The sequence below is a fragment of the Podarcis tiliguerta genome (genome assembly GCF_965153285.1).
Source record: "Podarcis tiliguerta genome assembly, chromosome: 12".
In the NCBI taxonomy this organism is placed as follows: domain Eukaryota; kingdom Metazoa; phylum Chordata; class Lepidosauria; order Squamata; family Lacertidae; genus Podarcis; species Podarcis tiliguerta.
The window spans coordinates 7,306,517-7,329,446 of record NC_139545.1 but is presented as its reverse complement, the minus strand read 5'-3'; the positions used below and the strand labels follow the sequence as shown (position 1 = coordinate 7,329,446).

At 46.4% G+C, this 22,930-nt stretch overlaps 1 protein-coding gene across 2 annotated transcripts in view; it reads right to left on the bottom strand.

The window, feature by feature from the left end:
- The window catches only part of PDE1C (phosphodiesterase 1C), a 312,257-nt gene extending 303,608 nt beyond the window's left edge, over positions 1–8,649 (bottom strand). Inside the window, exon 1 of one of the 2 annotated variants that reach the window (XR_014503859.1) lies at positions 8,123–8,628. Coding sequence is in view for 1 of the 2 variants with exons in the window: in XM_083407039.1 (XP_083263165.1) it covers positions 8,123–8,444 (322 nt within the window). In the remaining variant the exon portion in view is untranslated. Of the gene's footprint in view, positions 1–8,122 lie in introns of both variants that reach the window. The other variant, XM_083407039.1, reaches the window with a different exon arrangement.
- Positions 8,650–22,930: the final 14,281 nt, after the last annotated feature.

Here is a 22,930-nt window from a genome sequence, read left to right as displayed (position 1 = left end):
ATTGCAGCTGCTTTCCAGATAAAGTCTATAGGTAAAAAAAAAGGTAAAGGATCCCTGGTTGGTTACGTCCAGTCAAAGATGACTATGGGGTTGTAGCACTCATCTCGTTTCAGGCCAAGGGAGCCGGCGTTTGTCCACAGACAGCTTTCCATGTCACGTGGCCAGCATGACTAAACCGCTTCTGGTGCAATGGAACACCGTGATGGAAACCCGAGCGCATGGAAACGTTGTTTACCTTTACGCCACAGTGGTATCTATTTCGAACTGCTAGGTTGGCAGGAGCTGGGACAGAGCAGCGGGAGCTCACTCCGTCATGAGGATTCAAACCGCCAACCTTCCAATCGGCAAGCCCAAGAGGCTCAGTGATTTAGACCACAGCACCTCCCTAAAGTCTATAGGAGCAGTACAATGTCTCACTGGGCTGCTCTTTAAATAGTACTATGCTCTGAAGAAGGTCTTTTATAGCTTCTTTGCTCTTGGATATGGAGCACACACACAAAAAGAATCATAGAATTGTAGAGTTAGCACGGACCCTGAGGATCAGGGACCCCTGACCATTAGGTCCAGTCGTGGCCGACTCTGGGATTGCGGCGCTCGTCTTGCTTTACTGGCCAAGGGAGCCGGTGTACAGCTTCCGGGTCATGTGGCCAGCAGGACTAAGCCGCTTCTGGCGAACCAGAGCAGCGCACGGAAACGCCGTTTACCTTCCCGCCGGAGTGGTACCTATTTATCTACTTGCACTTTGACATGCTTTCAAACTGCTAGGTTGGCAGGAGCAGGGACTGAGTCACGGGAGCTCACCCCGTCGCAGGGATTCGAACCACCGACCTTCTGGTTGGAAAGTCCTAGGCTCTGTGGTTTAACCCACAGCGCCACCCGCATCCCTTGAGGATCATCTAGAACCCTCTAAAATGCAGGAATATGCAGCTGCCCCATACGGGGACTGAGCACCTCCTCCTCCTGCCCCCACCTCTCCTGCTCCACTGTCTCCCAGGACCAGAAGAGGGTTGGAGCAGAAGATGACATGCAGGCAAAGTCTCCGCTTGCTTTCATGCAACTTGGGTGGGGAAGATACATAAGCCGAGGTCAGGGGAGGGGCTTCTCTGTTGTGGCAACTGCTGAAAGTCATAGGACTGGTGGACCTGCCTCTTCCTAACTTGTAAGCATAGTTGTGAAAATAAAGAGTTAATTCCTCACTGTGAACATTCGTGCCCTGTGAGTCACACAGCCCAGGAGTCACACTCTCAGGTTTGCTTCCCGTGCCATCAGAGAAGTGGAGGGATTCCGTGGGGTGAACCACAGTTGTACAGCACCGGCCCATCTCTGAACTGGTCCCTGATGGTAGTCTACGTTCTTCCCCTGTGGTCACAACCCTCCCATGTGGATCCTCCATTCCTCCATTACTGGACTTGCACGGGGACAACTATGAAGAACCAGAATGGTAAGAGAGGGAAGCCTCCACAGAGAAGCAGCTCCCATGCTGTTGCTAGGAAGTAAGCAAGAGAACTACATCGCCATAGCTACTTCCTACTAATGCCATTCCACTCAGCTGGAAAAAACAGGACTGTGTGCAAACTGGCCTTAAAAGTAGCCTCAGCCTTGCAGCAGCCCCAGCAGTTAACTGAATTCATGGAAGCAGATGCTTGTTGGTTGCCCTGCCCTATCACAGAGATGTGTCCAAATGCATTGATTACAGTTATCTCAAAACTTCCTTCCCAGTTAGTAAAGGTAAAGGGACCCCTGACCATTCGGTCAAGTCGTGGCCGACTCTGGGGTTGCGGCACTCATCTCGCTTTATTGGCCGAGGTAGCTGGCGTACAGCTTCCAGGTCATGTGGCCAGCATGACTAAGCTGCTTCTGGCGAACCAGAGCAGTGCATGGAAATGCTGTTTATCTTCCTGCCAGAGCGGTACCTATTTATCTACTTTGACATGCTTTCGAACTGATAGTCATTTGGGAATGGAGGAGAGGCGGATGAACCTCCTTCAATGGATTGATGCATGTGGTTTTAAGAACAAAGTTTTCAACTCCCTCTCCCTCTCTTCCTCAGCAACTAAATAAAACATGTTTGCCATTGTCAAAACAGCATTTCCTTTCTAAATCCCATGTTGTTCAATTACAAGTGCACTTTTACCCTCATTAGCTGATCAGTTTGAAAGGTTTTTTTCAAGCTCCCAATATCTCAGACATGATTATTTGGGGTTTTTTAAGCGACTGGACAATATGAGGGATACAGTTCCCTAAGATGTTCTGCCTACTAGCACAGCATTGCTCTAAAAATGAATCCCTTTCCCCTTGCAAGTGCAAACTCAAATGTATCTGGAGTTGTACAAAAAGAGCCTGGGCTGGCGATGGGAAAATATGAAGATGAAGACTCAGAGTGAGTAAAGGTAAAGGACCCCTGGACAGTTAAGTCCAGTCAAAGGCGACTCTGGGGTTGCTGCGCTCATCTCGCTTTCATGCCGAGGGATCTGGTGTTTGTCCACAGACAGCTTCCCGGCTCATGTGGCCAGCATGACTAAACCACTGTTGGTGCAATAGGACACTGTGGTAAGTGCCAGTGTGCACGAAAACACCGTTTACCTTCACCGCTGCAGTGGTACCTATTTATCTACTTGCACTGGTATGCTTTCAAACTGCTAGGTTAGCAGGAGCTGGACGGAGCAACAGGAGCTCATCCCATCACCCGGATTCAAACTGCCAACCTTCTGATCGGCAAGCCCAAGAGGCTCAGTGGTTTAGACCACAGCACCACTCACATCCCTAGGTTCAAATGGTTCAGATCTAGCATTCCATGTTTGCAGCCTGCTCACCTTGCCAAACAGTGATGAGTATATTCCATGAGCTCTGCATGTCCTCACCCATAAATAAACCCTCAAGAGGCCAATTTAGAAGTATACATCTCTTGATGTCTTAAAATAATTTTAGTCTAATTATGCATTTCCTTTGTGATAAGTGGAATGGGCTAGTTAGTGAACTGGAAAACTTTGCACTGATGGTGTGCAACTTTTGCCATTTTCTCTATTCATTCAGCTTATTGCATTATAATGAGGATGTATTCTAATAAATGTGTGCAAAATAATAATGGTGAGCTGGATACACGTCATCAGCAGAGAATTGACAGGAAAGCATTCATTGCCAAGATGATTATTTTATATCACACCCTATATGAGTCAGTCTGTTGGTCTATCTACCCAGGCATTGGCTAGATTGAGTGGCTCTTGCTCTGCAATGGTCTTTCCTTGCTCTGCTACCTGTATGGTATTTAGCAGGAGATATGCTTTTGAATTATGGTGCTGGAGGAGACTCTTGAGAGTCCCATGGACTGCAAGAAGATCAAACCTCTCCATTCTGAAGGAAATCAGCCCTGAGTGCTCATTGGAAGGACAGATCCTGAAGCTGAGGTTCCAATACTTTGGCCACCTCATGAGAAGAGAAGACTCCCTGGAAAAGACCCTGATGGTGGGAAAGATGGAGGGCACAAGGAGAAGGGGACGACAGAGGACGAGATGGTTGGACAGTGTTCTCAAAGCTACCAGCATGAGTTTGACCAAACTGCGGGAGGCAGTGGAAGACAGGAGTGCCTGGCGTGCTCTGGTCCATGGGGTCACAAAGAGTCGAACATGACAAAACGACTAAACAACAACAACACAATGTGGATCAAACCTGACGCCTTTTGAATACAAAGCTTGCACTCTACCATTGAGCTATGGGATCTCCCATGTTGTTGAAGCCAAGAGAAGGGAGCAGCGGTCAAGAAAAAGAAAAATTTAAAGAGAAGGGGTGCAAAGATCATGCTTACAGCTCCAGTGGCTTTTGAGCTGCTGTCAGCTTGCCTTCACACGATCTGTCATATTGTTTCTCTTCCCAAGTGCATCTCCATATCAATTGGTGGTGCTAACAGACCACATAAACTAGGGTTACCAGATGTCCCCGTTTCCCGGGGACAGTCCCCGGAATTGCGATTAAGTCCCCGGACAAATTCCGTCCCTGGAATGTCCCCAGATTTCATCTAATGTCCCCTGGAAATGCAGCAGCGGCAGTCTCAGCAGCCCAGAGCAGTTGGCTCTGGCTGGCTTCAGGAGCTGCTCGGAAGTCCCCATATGATGGTGGTGCAGGGGCTCTAAGATGCAGCTTCCGGGCTGCCTCCACCTTCCCTGACCCCAGCAACTAAGCTGTGAAGGGAGGCTTCATTCTACCTATCAGAGCAGCCTCCCAACTCCTACTTGCGTGTAAGCAGGAGCAGGGCAGGGATCTCTCAGCTGTGAAGGGAGGCTTCACACTGTGTATCAGAGCTTGCATGCAAGCAGGAGTGAGCAGGGATCTCCCAGTTAGGCAACAGGAAGCCTCCCTTCCCAGCTGAGGGATCCCCGCCCCCTCCTGCTTGCACAGAAGTAGGAATGGGATTGGGGCTGCTCCAATGGGAAAGGAGGCCTCGCGCTGCCCAAGCCTCACTGCCGCTGCCCCTCTAACCCTCCTTCTCTGCCTTCCATGCCTGACCCACCATGCTCCACTTCTCCCACCACCACCAAGGAACCAACAACTCAGGGGCTGCCCAGGCTCATGGAAAAGGAGATAGTAGCCTTGGAGGAAGGGGAAACATGGTGGTTGAGGTCAAGGCAGTGGCCACCCCTCTGCCACTGCCATCGCTGCAGCATCAATGTCCCGAACGTGTAGTATTTATTTATTTATTGTGTCCCCGGATTCATTGGGGGGGGGGGGAATTGCTTTACCCACCCGGGAAGAATGGCAGATGAAGCTGATGGACTACATGGAAATGGCAGAAATGACTGGCAGAATCCGAGACCAGGGAGAAGAGTCGATGGAAGAATATTGGAAAAAAATTAAAGTATATTTACAGAAATATTGCAAAATTAATGAATGTTAGAAGAATGCTGGAATGGAGTTATATGGTTTTAGCAGAAATGTTATAAAGAATTAAGCAAAAACTGATTGTTAACGGGCTAAAGTGGAAAATTTAAAGTTAGATTGTGTTAAGATAAATTATAGAACAAAAATTGAGAAAGAGGGAAAGGATTTGCTGAATTGGCTAATTTGAACTAGAATACAAAAAAGGGAGGTGTGAGGAAGTCGAGGAAACAAGTAAATGAAAGATAAAGATATGGAATTTGGATGTGTTTTTAAATGTTTTTGTTTTTTCTTGTTGTTTTGATGTACTGTTTTTCTTTCTATTTTTGATGTATTGTTTGTTAAAAAAAATTATTGCTTTTTCTTTTTTTCTCTCATACTTTCTTTCTGTAACTATAAAACTTCTAATAAATATTATTTTTTTTAAAAAAGGGAAAAAAAATTGCTAACCTTGACGTAAACTAGTGTGGAGCTCATTACTGTGCTCCCATTGGGAGGAAGAATGGAATAGAACATGGATAGACAAACTAAGGCCCTCAGGCCAGATCGGGCCTATTTGCCTTCTGGATCTGGCCCGTGGACGGTCCGGAAATCACTGCGTGGATCACCAGTGCACACATTCTTTCCCTCTCCCTCACACGCCAGTGGCGCCTCCTCCCTTCCTCCTCCTGGCTTCTCCCCGCCCTGCCTAAAGGAGGGAGGGGGCTGGGCTTTGTTGGTGCCAGCAGCAGCAGCGCTCGAGCGACGGCCATTTAAAGCAAACCCTCTCTTGAGCCCTTTCATGTGCCACTCATCGTCCCTCCACTGCTGCCGCCGCCAGCCCCTGCCACTCGCAGGACACAGGTAAGCAGCCACTGGGGCTCATGGTGCTCTTGCATCATTATTTTTTTTCAAAATATAGTATGGCCCCCCCACAAGATCTGAGGGACAGTGGACCGACCCCCTGCTGAAAAAGTTTGCTGACCCCTGGGATAGAAATACAAGGTGGGAATGTAAGAAAGTAAAATCTTCTGGGAAATGATATATAATGAGATGAAAAAGATATTGAAATATACATTTATTAAAAAACCAGAGGCATTTTTACTTGGTATTGTAGGGGAGGATATTAATAGACAGAATTGTAAATTGTTTTTATATGCAACAACGGCATCAAGAATATTATTGGCACAAAAATGGAAACAAGAAGAATTACCGACGAAAGAAGAGTGGCAAATGAAATTAATGGACTATGCAGAATTAGACAGACTGACAAGAAGGATTCAAAACCTGCGGGACAAGAGATTCTTAGAGGACTGGAGTAAATATTTGAACTATTTGAAAAGCAATTGTAATAAACAGATTACGCTAGTAGGACTGCAAGAAGTTTTGTAAGGAGGACAGTGTGAAATATTGCAATGAAGACTATGAAGAGAATTATCAGTTAAGGACAATTAAAAGTAATAGAGAAATTAAGAAATGCAGATTAAGTGATAAAGAATGTAAAATCTTCAGAGGTTGTTGACAGAAGTCTAAAATATTGTATAAGATAAGAATGTATGTTAAATGATTGTTGGAAATGATATGTTAAAAAACTATTAAAAATGTATATAAAAAAAGAAATACAAGGAAACGAGTAAAATATATCTATTGTAATCACAACAATATTAACTCATTCAAAGTATTGCACATTCCTATGTTGCATTATCTGCTTTCATAAAAGCTGACAAAATAGATAAGATCAATACGAAGCCTATCTAATCCACTATCTTGTATCAAACAGTGGTCAACCAAATGGACCAGCTCAGCTACTTGCAATTAATTCTTTGTGCTCACCTGGATGTGAGACCAGCATTCCCCAAGGGTTCATGTTCATTTCCCTCTGACTTCTCTCTCTCTCTCTCTCTCCCCCCCCTCCCCCACACACACATATGCAGCCTGTCAGGTGAGGATAACACTTCATCCACCTAATGGAGCAAACTCCATTCACTGCAAAAGCTTATGCCGTGATGAATCTGTTGCTCTTTACAATGCAAAAGGATTCTTAGCTTCCACCGTGGTTGAAAAAAGTTGCAGCACATTTTTTTTTAAAGGCGGGGCTTTTTCAAAATCACATGACTCTTAATTGTTAGCCATATCAATGTACACTCTTAACTGTATTCTGCCCTTGCCAGCACCTTGGGCTTTTAAAAGCTCATTCTTTCCCTCCTGCCACCCCTTAAATTATTGTTTCCCTAAACACACGACAGTCATTTGCTAACAGCTCAAGCAACATTCATTTATACACAGCATAACATAACCATGGTCTCTTACCATCCTGTCTCCACCCAACCATGGTTGGGATGGGGATGGGAGAGGTACCAAAGAAATTAAATCAAGCATTTAAAAAATGAACGAGTATTTGAAATGCAAGGGACAGTATGCTTACGAATTCTCTGACTGGGGGGGTGAAGGGGCACGGTTTTGTATTGGAGGGTCTTCATTGTCACCTGTCCTCATGCCTCAGCTTGCAAACTGCTAGAAGGTATGCTGTGAGGCTGCTGGCGGCCAAAACTGTTGAATCAACTCCAAGCCCTACTGTAACGAAGGCTTATTGCACGCGTTTCCTCCTATTGTTTACTCCTGCCTGCACTTCCTCTGCTGTCTCCCCTGTGCCAGATATAGTCTGCACATTTTCTGGGCAGGGACCACCCCTCCTGCCCTGCATTGCTCTGCAGAAACAAATATATATCACTTTAGTGCGTGCAAAAGGACACCCATCAGATAGAACCACACCACGGAGCGCTGGGCAGCAAACCCACATACAAACCTCCATTCGGCAGCGAGCGGACCTTGAAACTATAACTTAGCTCCGCAGAGCTGTTGAGAGGCTACAGTGCCACTCTGAGCTGCTTGAATAACCAGATGTTAAACAATAAAAAATATATGCAACTATCCTTTGATACAAGGGGAGGGATTTCAGCCGGCACCGCTTGCCATGTCACGGTGTTGGAGAGCGCTGCGCTTTCCCCTGCCTAAGGTGGTTTCTACCCAGTCACCTCAGTTGCCGCTGTCTCTCTCAACTAAACTTCCAAGCAAGTTTTGCCCGGCTCAGAAAGCCGAGCAGATTCAAAAGTCCTGAGCGGGGAGGTCCGTGGGGTGGCTCCGATTGAAGCGCGAGGGTAGCAGAGAGAGGCGCATAGGATGAGAGGGAAGAGAAAGGCGAGAGAGAGAGAGAGAGAGAGAGAGAGAGAGAGAGAGAGAGAGAAGGAGCGAGGCACAATCGTCAAATACTCACAGGCGCTCCGGCAGCGGCGGGGATTGAGGGGCAAGGCCAGCCCGGCCGGTCCCTGTTCCTCTTCGGGGCGCTTCAGCACCACGGACAGCTCCTGGCGGGCTTCCTTGTGCTCCGCCTGGCCCGGCCGGTCGCTCCCTTCCCAGGCGCCCGGAGCTGGCGGCGGGCGGCGGGCAGGCGCGGCAGCGGTGGCCGCCTTGCTCGCCCCTTTGCTCCGGGGCCCGCGCGGCTTGCTGCCGGCTGCCGGCGGAGCCCCCGACGGCTCCGAGCGCACCTGGACCACGGCGTTGCGCGAGCGCGTCAGCGCGGAGGCGATGGAGCCCATGGCTCCGCGGGGAAGATCTGAGCGCCCGGGTCGGCGGCCAAGGCAGGTAGGTAGGTAGGCAGGCAGGCGCCCCGTCCGCGCTCGCTCCGCCTTTGCCTCCGCGCCTCGCTCGATAAACGCAACTCCCGGGTTCTTCCGGGCAGCTTCGGGCGCCAAGCTCTGCCTTGCGCGCGAGTGCGCGGAAACAGGCAGGCTGCTCCCCGCCACCCCACGCGCTTTTGGACGTCCCACTGGTGGTGCCAGCGCGCAAAGGGCCGCCCCCTCGACGCTGAGAGGCGCTCCTTGCTGAGCCTGTGGATAAAGTTGTTCCAACTTGGCTTGCTCGGCAGAAGAAGGGGTTGCAGTCAGAATCTGAAAAATATTTTTCTTTTTTTTAAAAAGAAGAAAACCTAGCCTGGCTCCTTTTTATTATTATTTTGATATTTTATTGAAAACATGTCAGGTAAAAAAGTTTTTTAAAAATGAAAAACAAACGGTGCATAAAAACACTATAATTCTGTACACACCACTCTAATACAAAGGTATATGAATGAAATTACTATTCCAATACATTTATTTATAACCTACTTTTTATATACAAAAGCTTTCCAAATGTCATAATATTTGTCGATACATGGTCTGTGTCTATAAGATATCCATTCATCTAATCTCACTAAGTCGATAGGACTTTGTAACTGCTTGCTGTGATGTGCAGGGGGGCCAATTTGAATAAAATATTGGGGGATGGGCAGGTAAGTCCCACCCTACATAATCGATCGCATGATGTGGCACACACAGTATTTGAATGGCAATGCCCATCCATTGGGGGGGGCTGGCCCCCTCAAATATTTTATGGGGAGAGATGAAGGGACCTTGGCTCCTGGGAGTTGGCTCCTATTGCAAATCATAACAAGCTGATTTGCTTTTTCCCATTTGAAGCTGCAGGTCTACTTTTTTGCTTCCTCTGCATGCTTCTTCTCCCTCGCTCTTTCAAGTGTTGGTGGAAGAGTCATTTGGACCAGGGCATCAAGCCAGCTGTGGAGCTTCATGCTTCGGCACTGGGGGGCAGAGAGCAGGCGGGGGCAGGGCTAGTGTGCACCCCAGGGGTGTGGCGCGCATCCTGGGGGCGTGACATGCCATCTGTGGGGGGGTGGCACCCAGTGCGGGCAGGGGGGCAACCATGATGGCACCCCACCAGGATCGCGCTGCCGGGGGTGGTGTGCTACCCCCACACTCCTCTTCCTCCACCAGTGCGTCAAGCTCAAATAGGGCCTCAAACTTAGACTCTTGTCATTTATTGTTGGCACTTGGTAAGTTTCACAACATTTTTATCTGCATCAGACCAAAATGTGGTATGCGCACACACTCAGTTTGGAGCAGCAAATGGGAGGTGTGATTTAGTATTTGACTTGCTTTGTTGTTCCCTGTCAAATTAACTGATTTAAAATATCCATAATATTAATAATATATATATATCGGTTCTGATGGCACAAGTTTAGACTGAGGTTAACATGCCCTCTCAGATCAAACCGCTCACTCATGTTTCCTGCCTTATTTTGGTTTTTTGTGTTGTCATTTTATATTTTTGGCAGAAACCAGAAGTGGCCCAGGTCATTATGGTCCTCAGAGGGCCTGGTCTTCATGGCTCAGCCATTTGCTTCTCACATAAGTATGGGAGCCTCATACCCTCTGCTTGGGAAGCCTTTTCTCCTATCCTCATATATGGGAGCTGCTTGGAATCATTTGCTAACTAAGAGGTAAACATTCTGCATACGTTCTAATCTTTATAATTTCTGAGAATCTAGTACTACAAAACAGGTTGTGGGACTGAGCCCTAATGGAGATGTAGATATATTAAGGTTTCAAATAAATGTCTGTGTAGCTCATTTTCAGTCACTTTTGATTAATTGTTTCTTTGAGCAAGCTACTGCAAAATACAAATCTATATCTACATCCATCTTATCCCATCCTGACACACATGCACAATTCATTTGTGTGCAGCTGTGGGAGGGCCTGTTTATACAATCTGTCATACGGGGCTAACAAACCTCTGAGTCATTTTCATGACCTGGTTTGTTTACATGTTTGAGGGAATATGAATTGCAGGTTGAAGCGAGCTGAGAGTAAGCAAAATCAGGAAAAATACTGGATGTAGCCGGCGTTGTTATGGGGAGAGACAGAGGGAAACTGTAATTGTTATTTTGATGAGTGCATTTAATAGTTACATATAGTGGCACAGAGTGACCAATAAGTTACCAAAGAGATTGGCAAAATATTCTGCAATGCAATCTCTAAAACAAGTAACAATATTTGTATGCTGACATTGTAAACAAGCACTGACTCAACTAAAAGATGCACCTGAACAAGAGACTTGCCTGCACGAAACTACCACTTGAGACCAACACCACAGATGCTTCCTCTGACACAACACCTTTCAGTGGAGGCAGTTAAGACATTGATCCATGTTCAAGACCAGCATGGGCAACCCAACCACAGAGTCTTGTGGCACTTTTAAGACTAGCATGTTTACTGTAACATATGTTTTCCTGCACCATTTCATCAGATGAACAAATAATTATCCTGAGTTACAGGCCTATGTACACCTGGTATGTGCAGAGAAGGAGGGGTCAAGAGAATGTTCCTTTCCATCTGCCTCACCCCAATCCCACCCTCTGTTTGGACATCTTCCAACTCTTATTCTGCAAATAAAAGAGCCTAGCCTCCTAGTATGAAGTTGCACTTCCGTCCACGACCATCTCTGCAAGTCAACTGATACAATCCCAAGTCACAGCCTGCCACAAGCACAGAGCTGTTTGCAGAATGAACATCTCGTGGTAATTCCCATAAATGAGATGTGCAATGTGCTGTGAGGGAAGGAAGCACCATTGCAACCAAGTCATTGGCCAACCTGACATTGGGGGACACTACCAAATATGACAATCAGTCAGACTTGACTGTGAACAAAGACAGTGTATAAAGACAGTCCAACATACATACATACATATATTTAATTAGGCCCATATCTCACATCACCCAACATCCTGTCCCAAATAATAGCAGTTCCTGCAGACCAAGCCTGATATTTACATGAAATTCACAGCTGCTGAAAACAGCAAATGTATCTCACTTCCTATCTCCTTTCATAACATGTAGCAGAACTTGCTTAATTGCATTACATTACACTGTATTGCATTTCACACCCTGTTGCCATCACTGGATGCCTCCTATAGGGAGTGGGGAAACACTTAACATCACGATGACATAGAGATGGAGGAGGAGACCCTAAACTCTGTGTCTATGTTTAATTTATCAAATTCCAAAACAATATGCATGCCAAAACACAGCCATTCTTCAAAATTTGTACTTATTTGAATTTTGCAATGCAATTCTCCAACCAACGTTTCCAAAAATGAATTTATATGGGGAAATTGCTTGCAAAAAAAATGTGTGTGCATTGGTCAAAGCTGCATATGTTTATCAGGAGAAAATTGCACTAAGAGGCTGATGAATTTTCATTAGGTTTTTTTCTTTAAAGTAAATTGTGAATTGCTGCCGATTTGGAGAAGTGAATTTAAGGTTAGAAGCATGGGAAACTGAGAGAACCAAAACAGAACGCTATTTCCAACCTTATGAAGCCATGACACAAGTAAAGTTGTCTAGATGGTACAGAGGAGGGACAAATGGTGCAACTGTCCTTTTCAGTGGCTGCAGAACACCTCATGTAACATTGGGTTTGGCCTCGGGACCAAAAGTGGGGGATGTAACATCACAAAAGCAGTCAAATACAGCATTTCCTGTTTGCCCAGAGGGGACACACAGGGGAATGTTGCTCTAGTCAGGAGGACTTCCTGTCTCACCTGGTCTGGAACATCCTCCCCCTGCGTATGACCCTGACAGACCCTATAAAGGGGCTTGTCATGCAGCCATCTTCCTCCTGGTGCTCTCTCTTCCTCTTGATGCTATTCCTCTCGACTTTCTTGATGCTTTTACTGTGTACCAGCTCTCAGCCAGCAGCATATGTGCTCATCCCTCACAAGAGGATAAACCCACACCTTTCTTTGTAACTGTAACTAAAAGCTAAAGCCTTCCTTCAGGATCACACTGTGAACTGAATGTAAGTAAACCTTATAATTACTTTCTAAAAGAAGACTGTTGTTTCATTATTTTTAAGAGGGAACTAAAGGGTGGTGCTGTGGTCTAAACCACAGAGCCTAGAGCTTGCCGATCAGAAGGTCGGCAGTTCAAATCCCCGCGATGGGGTGAGCTCCTGTTGCTTGGTCCCAGCTCCTGCCCACCTAGCAGTTCGAAAGCACGTCAAGTGCAAGTAGATAAATAGGTACCACTCCAGTGGGAAGGTAAACGGCATTTCCATGTGCTGCTCTGGTTTGCCAGAAGCAGTTTAGTCATGCTGGCCACATGAGCCGGAAGCTGTCTGCAGACAAACGCCAGCTCCCTTGGCCAGTAAAGCGAGATCAGCGCCGCAACCCCAGAGTCGTCCTCAAGTGGACTTAACAGTCTTGGGTCCCTTTTCCTTTACCTTAAAGGGGCTTTATCAGGAACAATCCAATCTGAACAAGCCAGACTGGATTGTTTAACTCAAATGGTTCTAATGAATCTATCAACTAGCTTTCTGCTTTCTGACAAACTGGAACGTGTCCAGAGGAGGGCAACCAAAATGGTCAAAGGCCTGGAAACGATGCCTTATGAGGAACGGCTAAGGGAGCTGGGCATGTTTAGCCTGGAGAAGAGGAGGTTAAGGGGTGATATGATAGCCATGTTCAAATATATAAAAGGATGTCACATAGAGGAGGGAGAAAGGTTGTTTTCTGCTGCTCCAGAGAAGCGGACACGGAGCAATGGATCCAAACTACAAGAAAGAAGATTCCACCTAAACATTAGGAAGAACTTCCTGACAGTAAGAGCTGTTCGACAGTGGAATTTGCTGCCAGGGAGTGTGGTGGAGTCTCCTTCTTTGGAGGTCTTTAAGCAGAGGCTTGACAACCATATGTCAGGAGTGCTCTGATGGTGTTTCCTGCTTGGCAGGGGGTTGGACTCGATGGCCCTTGTGGTCTCTTCCAACTCTATGATTCTATGATTCTATGATTCTATGTACAAGGAAATGTGTTCTGTACTCTGTACTACTACTGTAGCTCACTAGTGTAACGGAGGAACGATAATATTTAATCAATATATCCTCTCCTACTATCCTCAACGTTCCCACAAAAGAGGGTAGACAAACAATGATGTCCACCACTCCACTGATTTCTCTGCTGTGCTTCAAGGACTGCTTGTCTGTTGCAAGGCTTTTATTAAGGAGAGCTTGTGAAAAAGCAGGAGGTGCTAGAAAGGGTTAAACTGAGTGGCTCAGCTCCTCTCCTTTCAGTGGAGTTGACAAAGGCACCAAACAGATTTTCTTATTCCCTTTTGAGGAGCAACAAACACCCTCACACTTTTTGCTTTATAATTTCAGCCTTCCTGGATCTTTGCTCGCTCTGCAAAGCTGAACATTCAGGAAAGTCTCCCTTGTGGGCTGCTAGGAGCAGCCTTCCTAGCATTTCATAGAAAATCTGAGGATTATGTTAAGTCATAATTACTGTAATACAACACTTCATCTCTGCTAAGGGGCTGATAATAGACCTGGGAGAAACTGCCTATGCTAGAGATGTGATTAAACACTGAGCACACCTCTGTAATTTCCAAGAAGAGAAATATATGATTACAGTCTTGCCTACGCCAATATGCAATGCTGTGTATATGTATTAGGTTGGCTGGCTGATGTGCGATGGCTAATTTAAATGCATATTATTTATTCACTTACGCATTACATCTGTTTTTCCTGGGTAGCATAAGTGCTGTGGAAATTTCCATAGCAAAAATGTAGCAATTACAGTGGTACCTCGCAAGACGAATGCCTCGGAAGACGAAAAACTCGCAAGACGAAAGAGTTATTCGTTTTCTGAGTTGCTTCGCAAGACGGATTTCCCTATGGGCTTGCTTCGCAAGACGAAAACGTCTTGCGCCTTTTTTAAAAAACCACCAATGCATTCCTATGGGAAACCGTCGATACACATTGGTGCTTTGCAAGACGAAAAAATTCACAAGACGAAAAAACTCGCAGAACAAATTAGTTTCGTCTTGCGAGACACCACTGTATAGCTATCCATGCAATGCTCTTTAGCATCCATGCCCTTTTCTGCCATATTAACAGTGCAACCTTAAGTAACTCAGTCTTATTGTGTTCAAGAGGGGGGCTTATGCATGAGTTAGCATGTCTGGGTCTGAAGCCTTAGGATGCTGTGCTATACAGAGGACACCATGTTGGATAACTCCTGCAATCTGTCAAGAGCAAGTCGTATTGAATTTAGTTAGAGTCAACATGTATGGGATTTATAACACAAAACACAAGTACTTTATAATATGATCGTGGGACATTCATAAACAATGCACCTACATAAGAACATAAAACAATTATAAACAAGCCTCTTAGATATGTGCCTTATGAATGTATACAAGCTCAGTGAGAGTAGCGAGCTTGCTTTTGTTGGGTAATCTCATTTATATTAGGTCTAATTTGAGACAAACCAACTCTCATTTCCTCATTGACACAAAGAGCACTTCCTCTTTTTCTGATTTTTCATATTTGTCAGAGTTGGAAATCCCTGTTCACAACAATACGTTAAGGAGAACTGTAGAAAAATAGCCAGTGCTCTTGACTATCGATCCATATTCTGCAGATAAAAAATGTTTTGTTACTATACCTCGTTACCCTACACTGAAATGTTTAAATGTTTCTTTGATTGTCCTTGAGTCTTCCTGCCACACTTGCCATCTTCCCCTGCCCCACCAGTGTGGCGTCCCAAACCCTTTGAGGACTTCCCAAACTTGGGTTTCCATCTGTTTTGGGACTACAACTCCCATCATCCCTAGCTATCAGGACCAGTGGTCAGGGATGGTGGGAACTGTAGTCCCAAAAAACATCTGGAGACCCAAGTTTGGGAAACACTGTTAGACAAACCCAAAGAAAGCCCTCAAGGCAAGTGTGAGGCATGGCCAGTATAGGTGTGCTTTGGGAAGAGTTCCCCCCGCCCGCCATATTGGAATAAACTATTGCCATGCTGTTATCCAAGGCAACTCAGCCCCACTGACATCATCACAGGGAGTTTCCACTGCTAATGGAATTGTCCCTTATGTGAACATATAAACAATGCTAATGCACTCAGCCTAAGACACAAAACAAAACACAGACGTGCTGCTTTCCTTTGCAGATCTGTGTCTCCAGTCTCTGTCTCTGGGGCTTTTCGCAAAGGGAAGAAGCACAGAGTAGCATCATGAGAGATAACATGATAGGTGGCAAAAAAGAATCCTTTCATCCCCAGAGATGCCACTTTGCTGGTGATTAAAAAATGGGGCTTCCTTATTATAAGTGGGAGTGGGGGAGGTGAAAACAAGCTGCAAGTTTTGACATGTGTATTTCAAATTATTAACCACTCTCTTATTGCCACCTGCCCGGATTTTAACTTGTCTGAATTAATTTTAAGATGTATTTTAATTAATTGATGTCTGTTTTTATGCTTATTGTGATGTTTTTATGATGTTAGCCACTCTGAGCCCCACCTCAGCCACGGAGGGCAGAATACAATTTTATTATTATTATTATTATTATTATTATTATTATTACTACTACTACTATTATTATTTCGACTCGATGGCACCCACCATTGCCGAGACCATCTAGCCAGCAGCAATATTTCTTAGAGTCTTAGATAATTTATTACGGTCGGAGTCCAGCTTATAAAACACACCTGGGGGTACAATCCCAGAAGGAAAACAAACATGTAAAACAATGTACAACAATAAATTTTAAATGTATAAGTGCGATAAGCGTATAGACACTTAAAACTTTAAGATAAACTACCACAGAGAGAGCAGGGACGCGGGTGGCGCTGTGCGTAAAAGCCTCAGCGCCTAGGGCTTGCCAATCGAAAGGTCGGCGGTTCGAATCCCCGCGGCGGGGTGCGCTCCCGTTGCTCGGTCCCAGCGCCTGCCAACCTAGCAGTTCGAAAGCACCCCCGGGGGCAAATAGATAAATAGGGACCGCTTACTAGCGGGAAGGTAAATGGCGTTTCCGTGTGCAGCTCTGGCTCGCCAGAGCAGCAATGTCACGCTGGCCACGTGACCCGGAAGTGTCTCCGGACAGCGCTGGCCCCCGGCCTCTTTGAGTGAGATGGGCGCACAACCCTAGAGTCTGTCAAGACTGGCCCGTACGGGCAGGGGTACCTTTACCGCAGAGAGATGACCCAGAGTCACCCATGGAATCGAGTTTGGGGATTTTCTTAACAAACTACTTTGGGTCGGGGGATGGTCTGCAGATCTGTACACAGAATCTGGCAACCATCCGGGTCGTCTTATGATCTTTGCCTAACAGGGAAAGGTCAAATTTTTGCAGCAATATTTCTTTTTCTCATAAACACTCAGAGCAACCCGTATGAGGAGATCACAGCTGCTGCCAATTAACATGGGCTGCCCACCAATTAAATTGTTTTACCTACTCAAGCAGCTTTTAACCAACTGAAAAATCCTGGCAGGCAGAGCTGGCCCACCCATGAGGCAGAGTGAAGCAGCTGCCTCAGGCAGCAGAAGCCCCCAAGGTGGTGTCCCGCAAGTGCTCACGAGATATTACTGGAACCTGCTGCCACGGCTGATTCTTGCCACCGCCACACAAGCTAGGTAAGGGATGCTTCAGCGGCAAGACAGCACAGCACTTTCCTGTTTCACCTCAAGCGGCAAAATGAGACGCACTGCCCTGCTGGCAGGTGGGACTTATCTAGAGTCCACTGCAGTTCTGTGATTCTGTGATGTGGTTCTATGATTCTGTGCCAACCACAGAACAGAGAAACAGCAGGAACATCTGCTCCTGTGTCAATATATTCCCCACTAGCCCTTCCCTCATCCTCTTCGCCAAGAGGATTTGTGTAGCTTCTTGCTGAGAGTGGAACAACAGGAAGGGCCCCCATCTTCCATTTTTATTGTACATAGGGTAAATGCCCCTAGTGAGAATGGGTGTATGGGCTTTAAATCTCAAGGACCTCACATTTTTTAAATGTTTATTTTGCTCGGAAACTCTCTTGTGGTGTGGTGTAGTGGTTAAGAGCGGTGGACTTGTAATCTGGTGAACTGGGTTCGCTTCCCCGCTCCTCCACATGCAGCTGCTGGGTGACCTTGGGCCAGTCACACTTCTCTGAAGTCTCTCAGCCCCACTCACCTCACAGAGTGTTTGTTGTGGGGGAGGAAGGGAAAGGAGAATGTTAACCCCTTTGAGACTCCTTAGGGTAGTGATAAAGCGGGATATCAAATCCAAACTCCTCCTCCTCCTCCTCTTCTTCTTCTTCTTTATATGGCACAGCCTTGCCCTATTGATTGAAACAGTTGGGTTTTGCTCTGTGGTGGTTTCTTCAGAGCTTGCATTTAATAAACTGGAGAGGGGTTGCAGGATCTGTAACAGAGGTTACTGGTAGGGGGGATATGAGGTATCTGAGCCAAACAACAACAACCCAGGACAGTGTTCTTGTTGGTTCAAATGATGTCAATTGACCAGAGCTGAAAACCAGCCCTGTGAGGTAGTACAACTGTCACCACTCCTGTAGTTTGACCAGCCTGAGTCAGGAGACTCACAGACTTTCTTGAATGTCCTTAAGATTCCAATAAGCAAGTTCTTAAAATGTCATTTTCTGCTTCTGAGGCCTAAAGCAGAAAACCACCCCACAAACTATACAGTAGCAAGTTCGACCAAAAGGCTAAGTCGCTGGCTTAATAACCGAGGATCAATCCAAGGAACCGCAACAAAACTGAAGAGGTGGCGCTGTGGTCTAAACCACAGAGCCTAGGGCTTGCCAATCAGAAGGTCGGCAGTTCGAATCCCCGCAACAGGGTGAGCTCCCGCTGCTTGGTTCCTGCTTCTGCCAACCTAGCAGTTCAAAAGCATCTCAAAGTGCAAGTAGATAAATAGGTACTGCTGTGGCAGGAAGGTAAATGGCATTTCCGTGTGCTACTTTGGTTTCGCCCGAAGCGGCTTAGTCATGCTGGCCACATGACCCGGAAGCTGTCTGCGGACAAACACCAGCTCCCTTGGCCTATAGAGTGAGATGAGCATGCAACTCCAGTGTCATCTGCAATTGGACCTGATGGTCAGGGGTACCTTTACCTTTCTATCTTATTAATAATAATTAAAACAGCAGCATATGAAGCCTAGAGCCTGTAAGTCAATAGGAGAATACAGTGGTAACCCGCAAGACGAATGCCTCGGAAGACGAAAAACTCGCAAGACGAAAGAGTTTTTCATTTTCTGAGGTGCTTCGCAAGACAGATTTCCCTAAGGGCTTGCTTCACTAGATGAAACGGCCCTGCCTCTTGTGTCATGGCGACGGTCACTGCACGCACACACGCTCACTTTCCTGCTCCTCCGGCTCCCTCCCACCTTCCTGCTGACGGTTGGTGCCTCGCGCCGCTGCCCACGCCCCTCGCGTGCTCCCCTCAGAGAGCCGTTGCCGCCAGCGCCTCTCTCTCCCTGGTGGCGGTTCCGCTGAGTCGCGCTCCTGAGCCCCGCCGCCCTCCAGCAGCCGCGTCGCACGGTGGCCACAACGCGCGGGTGGGTCTGAGGTACCGGCTGCTGTCCTGCTTCTCCCCGCCCCTCCCCGCCGCTGTCAGTGTTTAAATGCAGTGGTGCTTCGCAAGACGAAAAAACTCGTACAACGAAAAAACTCGCGGAACGAATTAATTTCGTCTTGCGAGGCACGACTGTACAAGAAAGAAATATAAAAATATAATTTGAAGTTACGAAACAATAAACTACCTTGTCTCAACTTTTCTTCAGCAATAGAGCAGCAACCCCACAGAAGGCAGCAAGCAGCAGGCAGCACAGATTGCAGGAATTAAGTTGGACGTCCAAAACTAAGATAAAAGGCCCAGCAACAAATGTGTTGCACAAACTTCAAAAATAAAAATGTTGGGCCTCGCACAAAGAAATGTAGAATACTTTTAGGATTTGACCCGGCAACAGGCCAGTGTCTTCTTAGCCAGCCAGAAGACACACTTCAGAACTGAATGTGTTTGTGTGTGTGTGTCTGTGTCTCCACAGCTGAGGCAGGTCAGCTCTAATTAGCAAGGCAACAGGATGGCCTTGACACCCTGACACACATGACACAACACAGGTGCAATCCATGAGACCATTTGCAATGATTGTGAGAAAGAATCTGCTTTTGCATTAGCTGAGCTCTTTCCCCAGAAGCCTGTGCAAAAAGGAAAGAAACCACATTGCTGGGAAAATCTAAGAAACCAAAAACTCAATGCAGTACAGTGGTACCTCGGGTTAAGTACTTGATTCGTTCCGGAGGTCCGTTCTTAACCTGAAACTGTTCTTAACCTGAAGCACCACTTTAGCTAATGGGGCCTCCTGCTGCTGCCGCGCCGCTGGAGCACGATTTCTTAACCCGAGGTACTATTTCTGGGTTAGCAGAGTCTGTAACCTGAAGCGTCTGTAACCTGAAGCATATGTAACCTGAGGTACCACTGTATTGAAAGGTTCAGTCCACCATCTTTATCCAAAATGGTACTGTCGAACCTTGGTTCCCAAATGCCTCTGTTATTGTACATTTCAGCTCCTGGAAGGAAATGCTCCGGTTTTTTAACAATTTCCGGAAGCCAAACGTCCGACGCAGCTTCCGCATGAGGGCAGGAAGCTCTTGCAACCAATCGGAAGCCACGCCTCGGTTGTCGAATGTTTTGGAAGCCGAACGGGCTTCCAGAACAGATTACGTTTGACAACCGAAGTTTGGCTGTATCCATTAAAACAGAGGCAAAAACTTGCTTCCTTGTCTCAGGAAAAAGCAGCAGTAAACAGCAGATTTTTGAATAAGTCTTAAAAGCCCTGGTGGGAGCAGCAAAAGGGCAGGGGTTGCTTAGCCAGAATCAATGAACTTCAATGAATTTCAACTTAGCTGGTGACTGCAAAGAAACACAGTCTAGGTCTAGGCTTTGGACTACATATAGCTAACCATGACCAACTTTGTTTGCTTTGTTTGGAAGATGAGGTTGTTTCAAATGCTGCCCTGAATCATGTCACAAACATCATACCACTTACTATACATACCTAGAGACATGGGCGTAGCCAGGGGGGCAGCTGCCCTCCCCCCAAATCAACAAAAATCAATACAAATCTGAGATTCTGCCCCCCCCCCAATAAAAATCCTGACTATGCCTATGTCTAGAGGGACACGGGTGGCACTGTGGGTTAAACCACAGAGCCTAGGGCTTGCCGATCAGAAGGTCGGTGGTTCGAATCTCCGTGATGGGGTGCGCTCCCATTGCTCGGTCCCTGCTCCTGCCCACCTAGCAGTTCGAAAGCACGTCAAAGTGCAAGTAGATAAATAGGTACCACTCCGGCGGGAAGGTAAACGGTGTTTCTGTGCACTGCTCTGGTTCACCAGAAGCGGCTTAGTCATGCTGGCCACATGACCCGGAAGCTGTACGCTGGCTCCCTTGGCCTAAAGAGCGAGATGAGCACCACAACCCCAGAGTCGTCCACGACTGGACCTAATGGTCAGGGGTCCCTTTACCTAGAGAGCTTGTGCCAATTTCATCGCAGGCCAGTGTAATCAAGAAACCCCACCCAGTAATTGAACAATGTCCTGCGCTGATCGCAATAACCTTGATTCTCCAGTGCCTGAGTCACCAAGAATAGGATTAGCTTCTGCTTTTTCCCAAGTCTTCAAGACTCAAGTACACCTCATTCTTCCACATCAGCGAATGACTATCATTCACTGCCACATGGGTAGGCAAAACCCAACCCTTCCAGTGTCCCTATTTTCCAGGGACAGTCCCGGCTTTACTGAAGCCGTCCCAGTTTCTGATTTGAACCCAGAATGTCCCACTTTTCCTTGGGACAACCCTATTTTCATCAGAGAAATGTTGGAGGGTATGGAGTTACACAGCCTCCGAGCCAAGGAGATAAGTAACTATACAACCTTTAGAAGACATCTCAAGGCAGCCCTGTATAGGGAAGATTTTTTAAAAAAATGGTTAATGTTTTATTATTATTTTTATATGTTGGAATCTGCTCAGTGTGGCTGGGGCAATCGAGTCAGATGGGCAGGGAATAATCACACTAATTATTATTGAATAGAATAAGATCATATTGTACCAACCACACCATATTAGCAGAACTTGAGTGATACATGTAAACACAACAAATACCGTTTGTGGAGTAGATGGGAACAATATTAAGGAATATAAAACTGTGGAAAAAACGACGACCGTATAAACAGTACAATGAGAATGATTGGAAGACTCATATTGTCCGAAGTCTTTTTTATTGAAGTGTTTATTTAAGTATTAATTAGGAAGATTAAGTTTTTTGAGCATGTGGTAATTCTGTGCATCAATGAAACAAGAAAAAAAAAGTAATTGTGATGCAATTTTTTAATCAGGAAGATTAAGTTTTTTAATGCACGTAAATCTGCTTTTTCTTCTTTCTTTTTTCTGTATTTTCTTAATTCTTTTTTCTTTAATTTTCTTTTTGTAGTATGAGATTGTAAATTCTTTGAAAATTCTTTGTAAATGTGTGTAATTTAAATTAATAAAGATTATTTTAAAAAAATATATATTATTGAATAGGGCACCCCTATTTTCACCAGAAGAAGGTATGCAAGGGTATGCAAAATACTGCACTGTAATGTCTGAATCCCCACCAATGGGTGTCTCACAAGGTGGAAGGGGCCCTGCCTCTTTGTACAGTGTGAATAGTGGTACAACACATCTCCCAGGGGTCCCTGCCGTGTTGAGGTTCTCACTGTACACAGACACACTTTGCTAAACCTCCCACATTAATTTAGCAGCTCGTTCCAAAAGCAGTGGCGTAGCGTGGGTTGTCAGCACCCGGGGCAAGGCAAGTAATTTGCGCCCCCCCCCCCCCGCTGCACTGTCCCTCCCCCAGATAGTCCCTCGCTCTCGCTCCGCACCGCACCGCACGCCTGGCACCCTCCCCTCCACAGTGGGCGGCGACCCGGCGGCTCGGATCGGATTCGCACAGCCAGCACTGCAGTGAGAGAGAGTGAGCCAGGTAGGGGCAGAGAGCTGCGAGTGCGAGCGCGCCCCCCCCCCAATGTTGCGCCCGGTGCGGCCGGCTCCCCCTGCACCCCCCATGCTACGCCACTGTCCAAAAGGCCTTGCTTCTTATAGACCCTCTGTTCCGAAAGGGACCCACAGCTTTTGAAACAAGCTGCACATTTCCCCATCACCGCCCTCAAGCATTTCAAAGCTAACCACCTTGTTTTCAGAACACTGCTAATCCTCTGCCCACTAGGAAATATAACTCCTTTGTGCCCCCACACAATGTAGAGAACCAGCCGTACAGCATGTGAAACATGGAAAGTGGTTATTTCGATTTCTGGAGGCAAAAGCCCTGACATTTTAGTGAGTTATGAGCTAGTGTTCATTATTTGCACCTACGATAT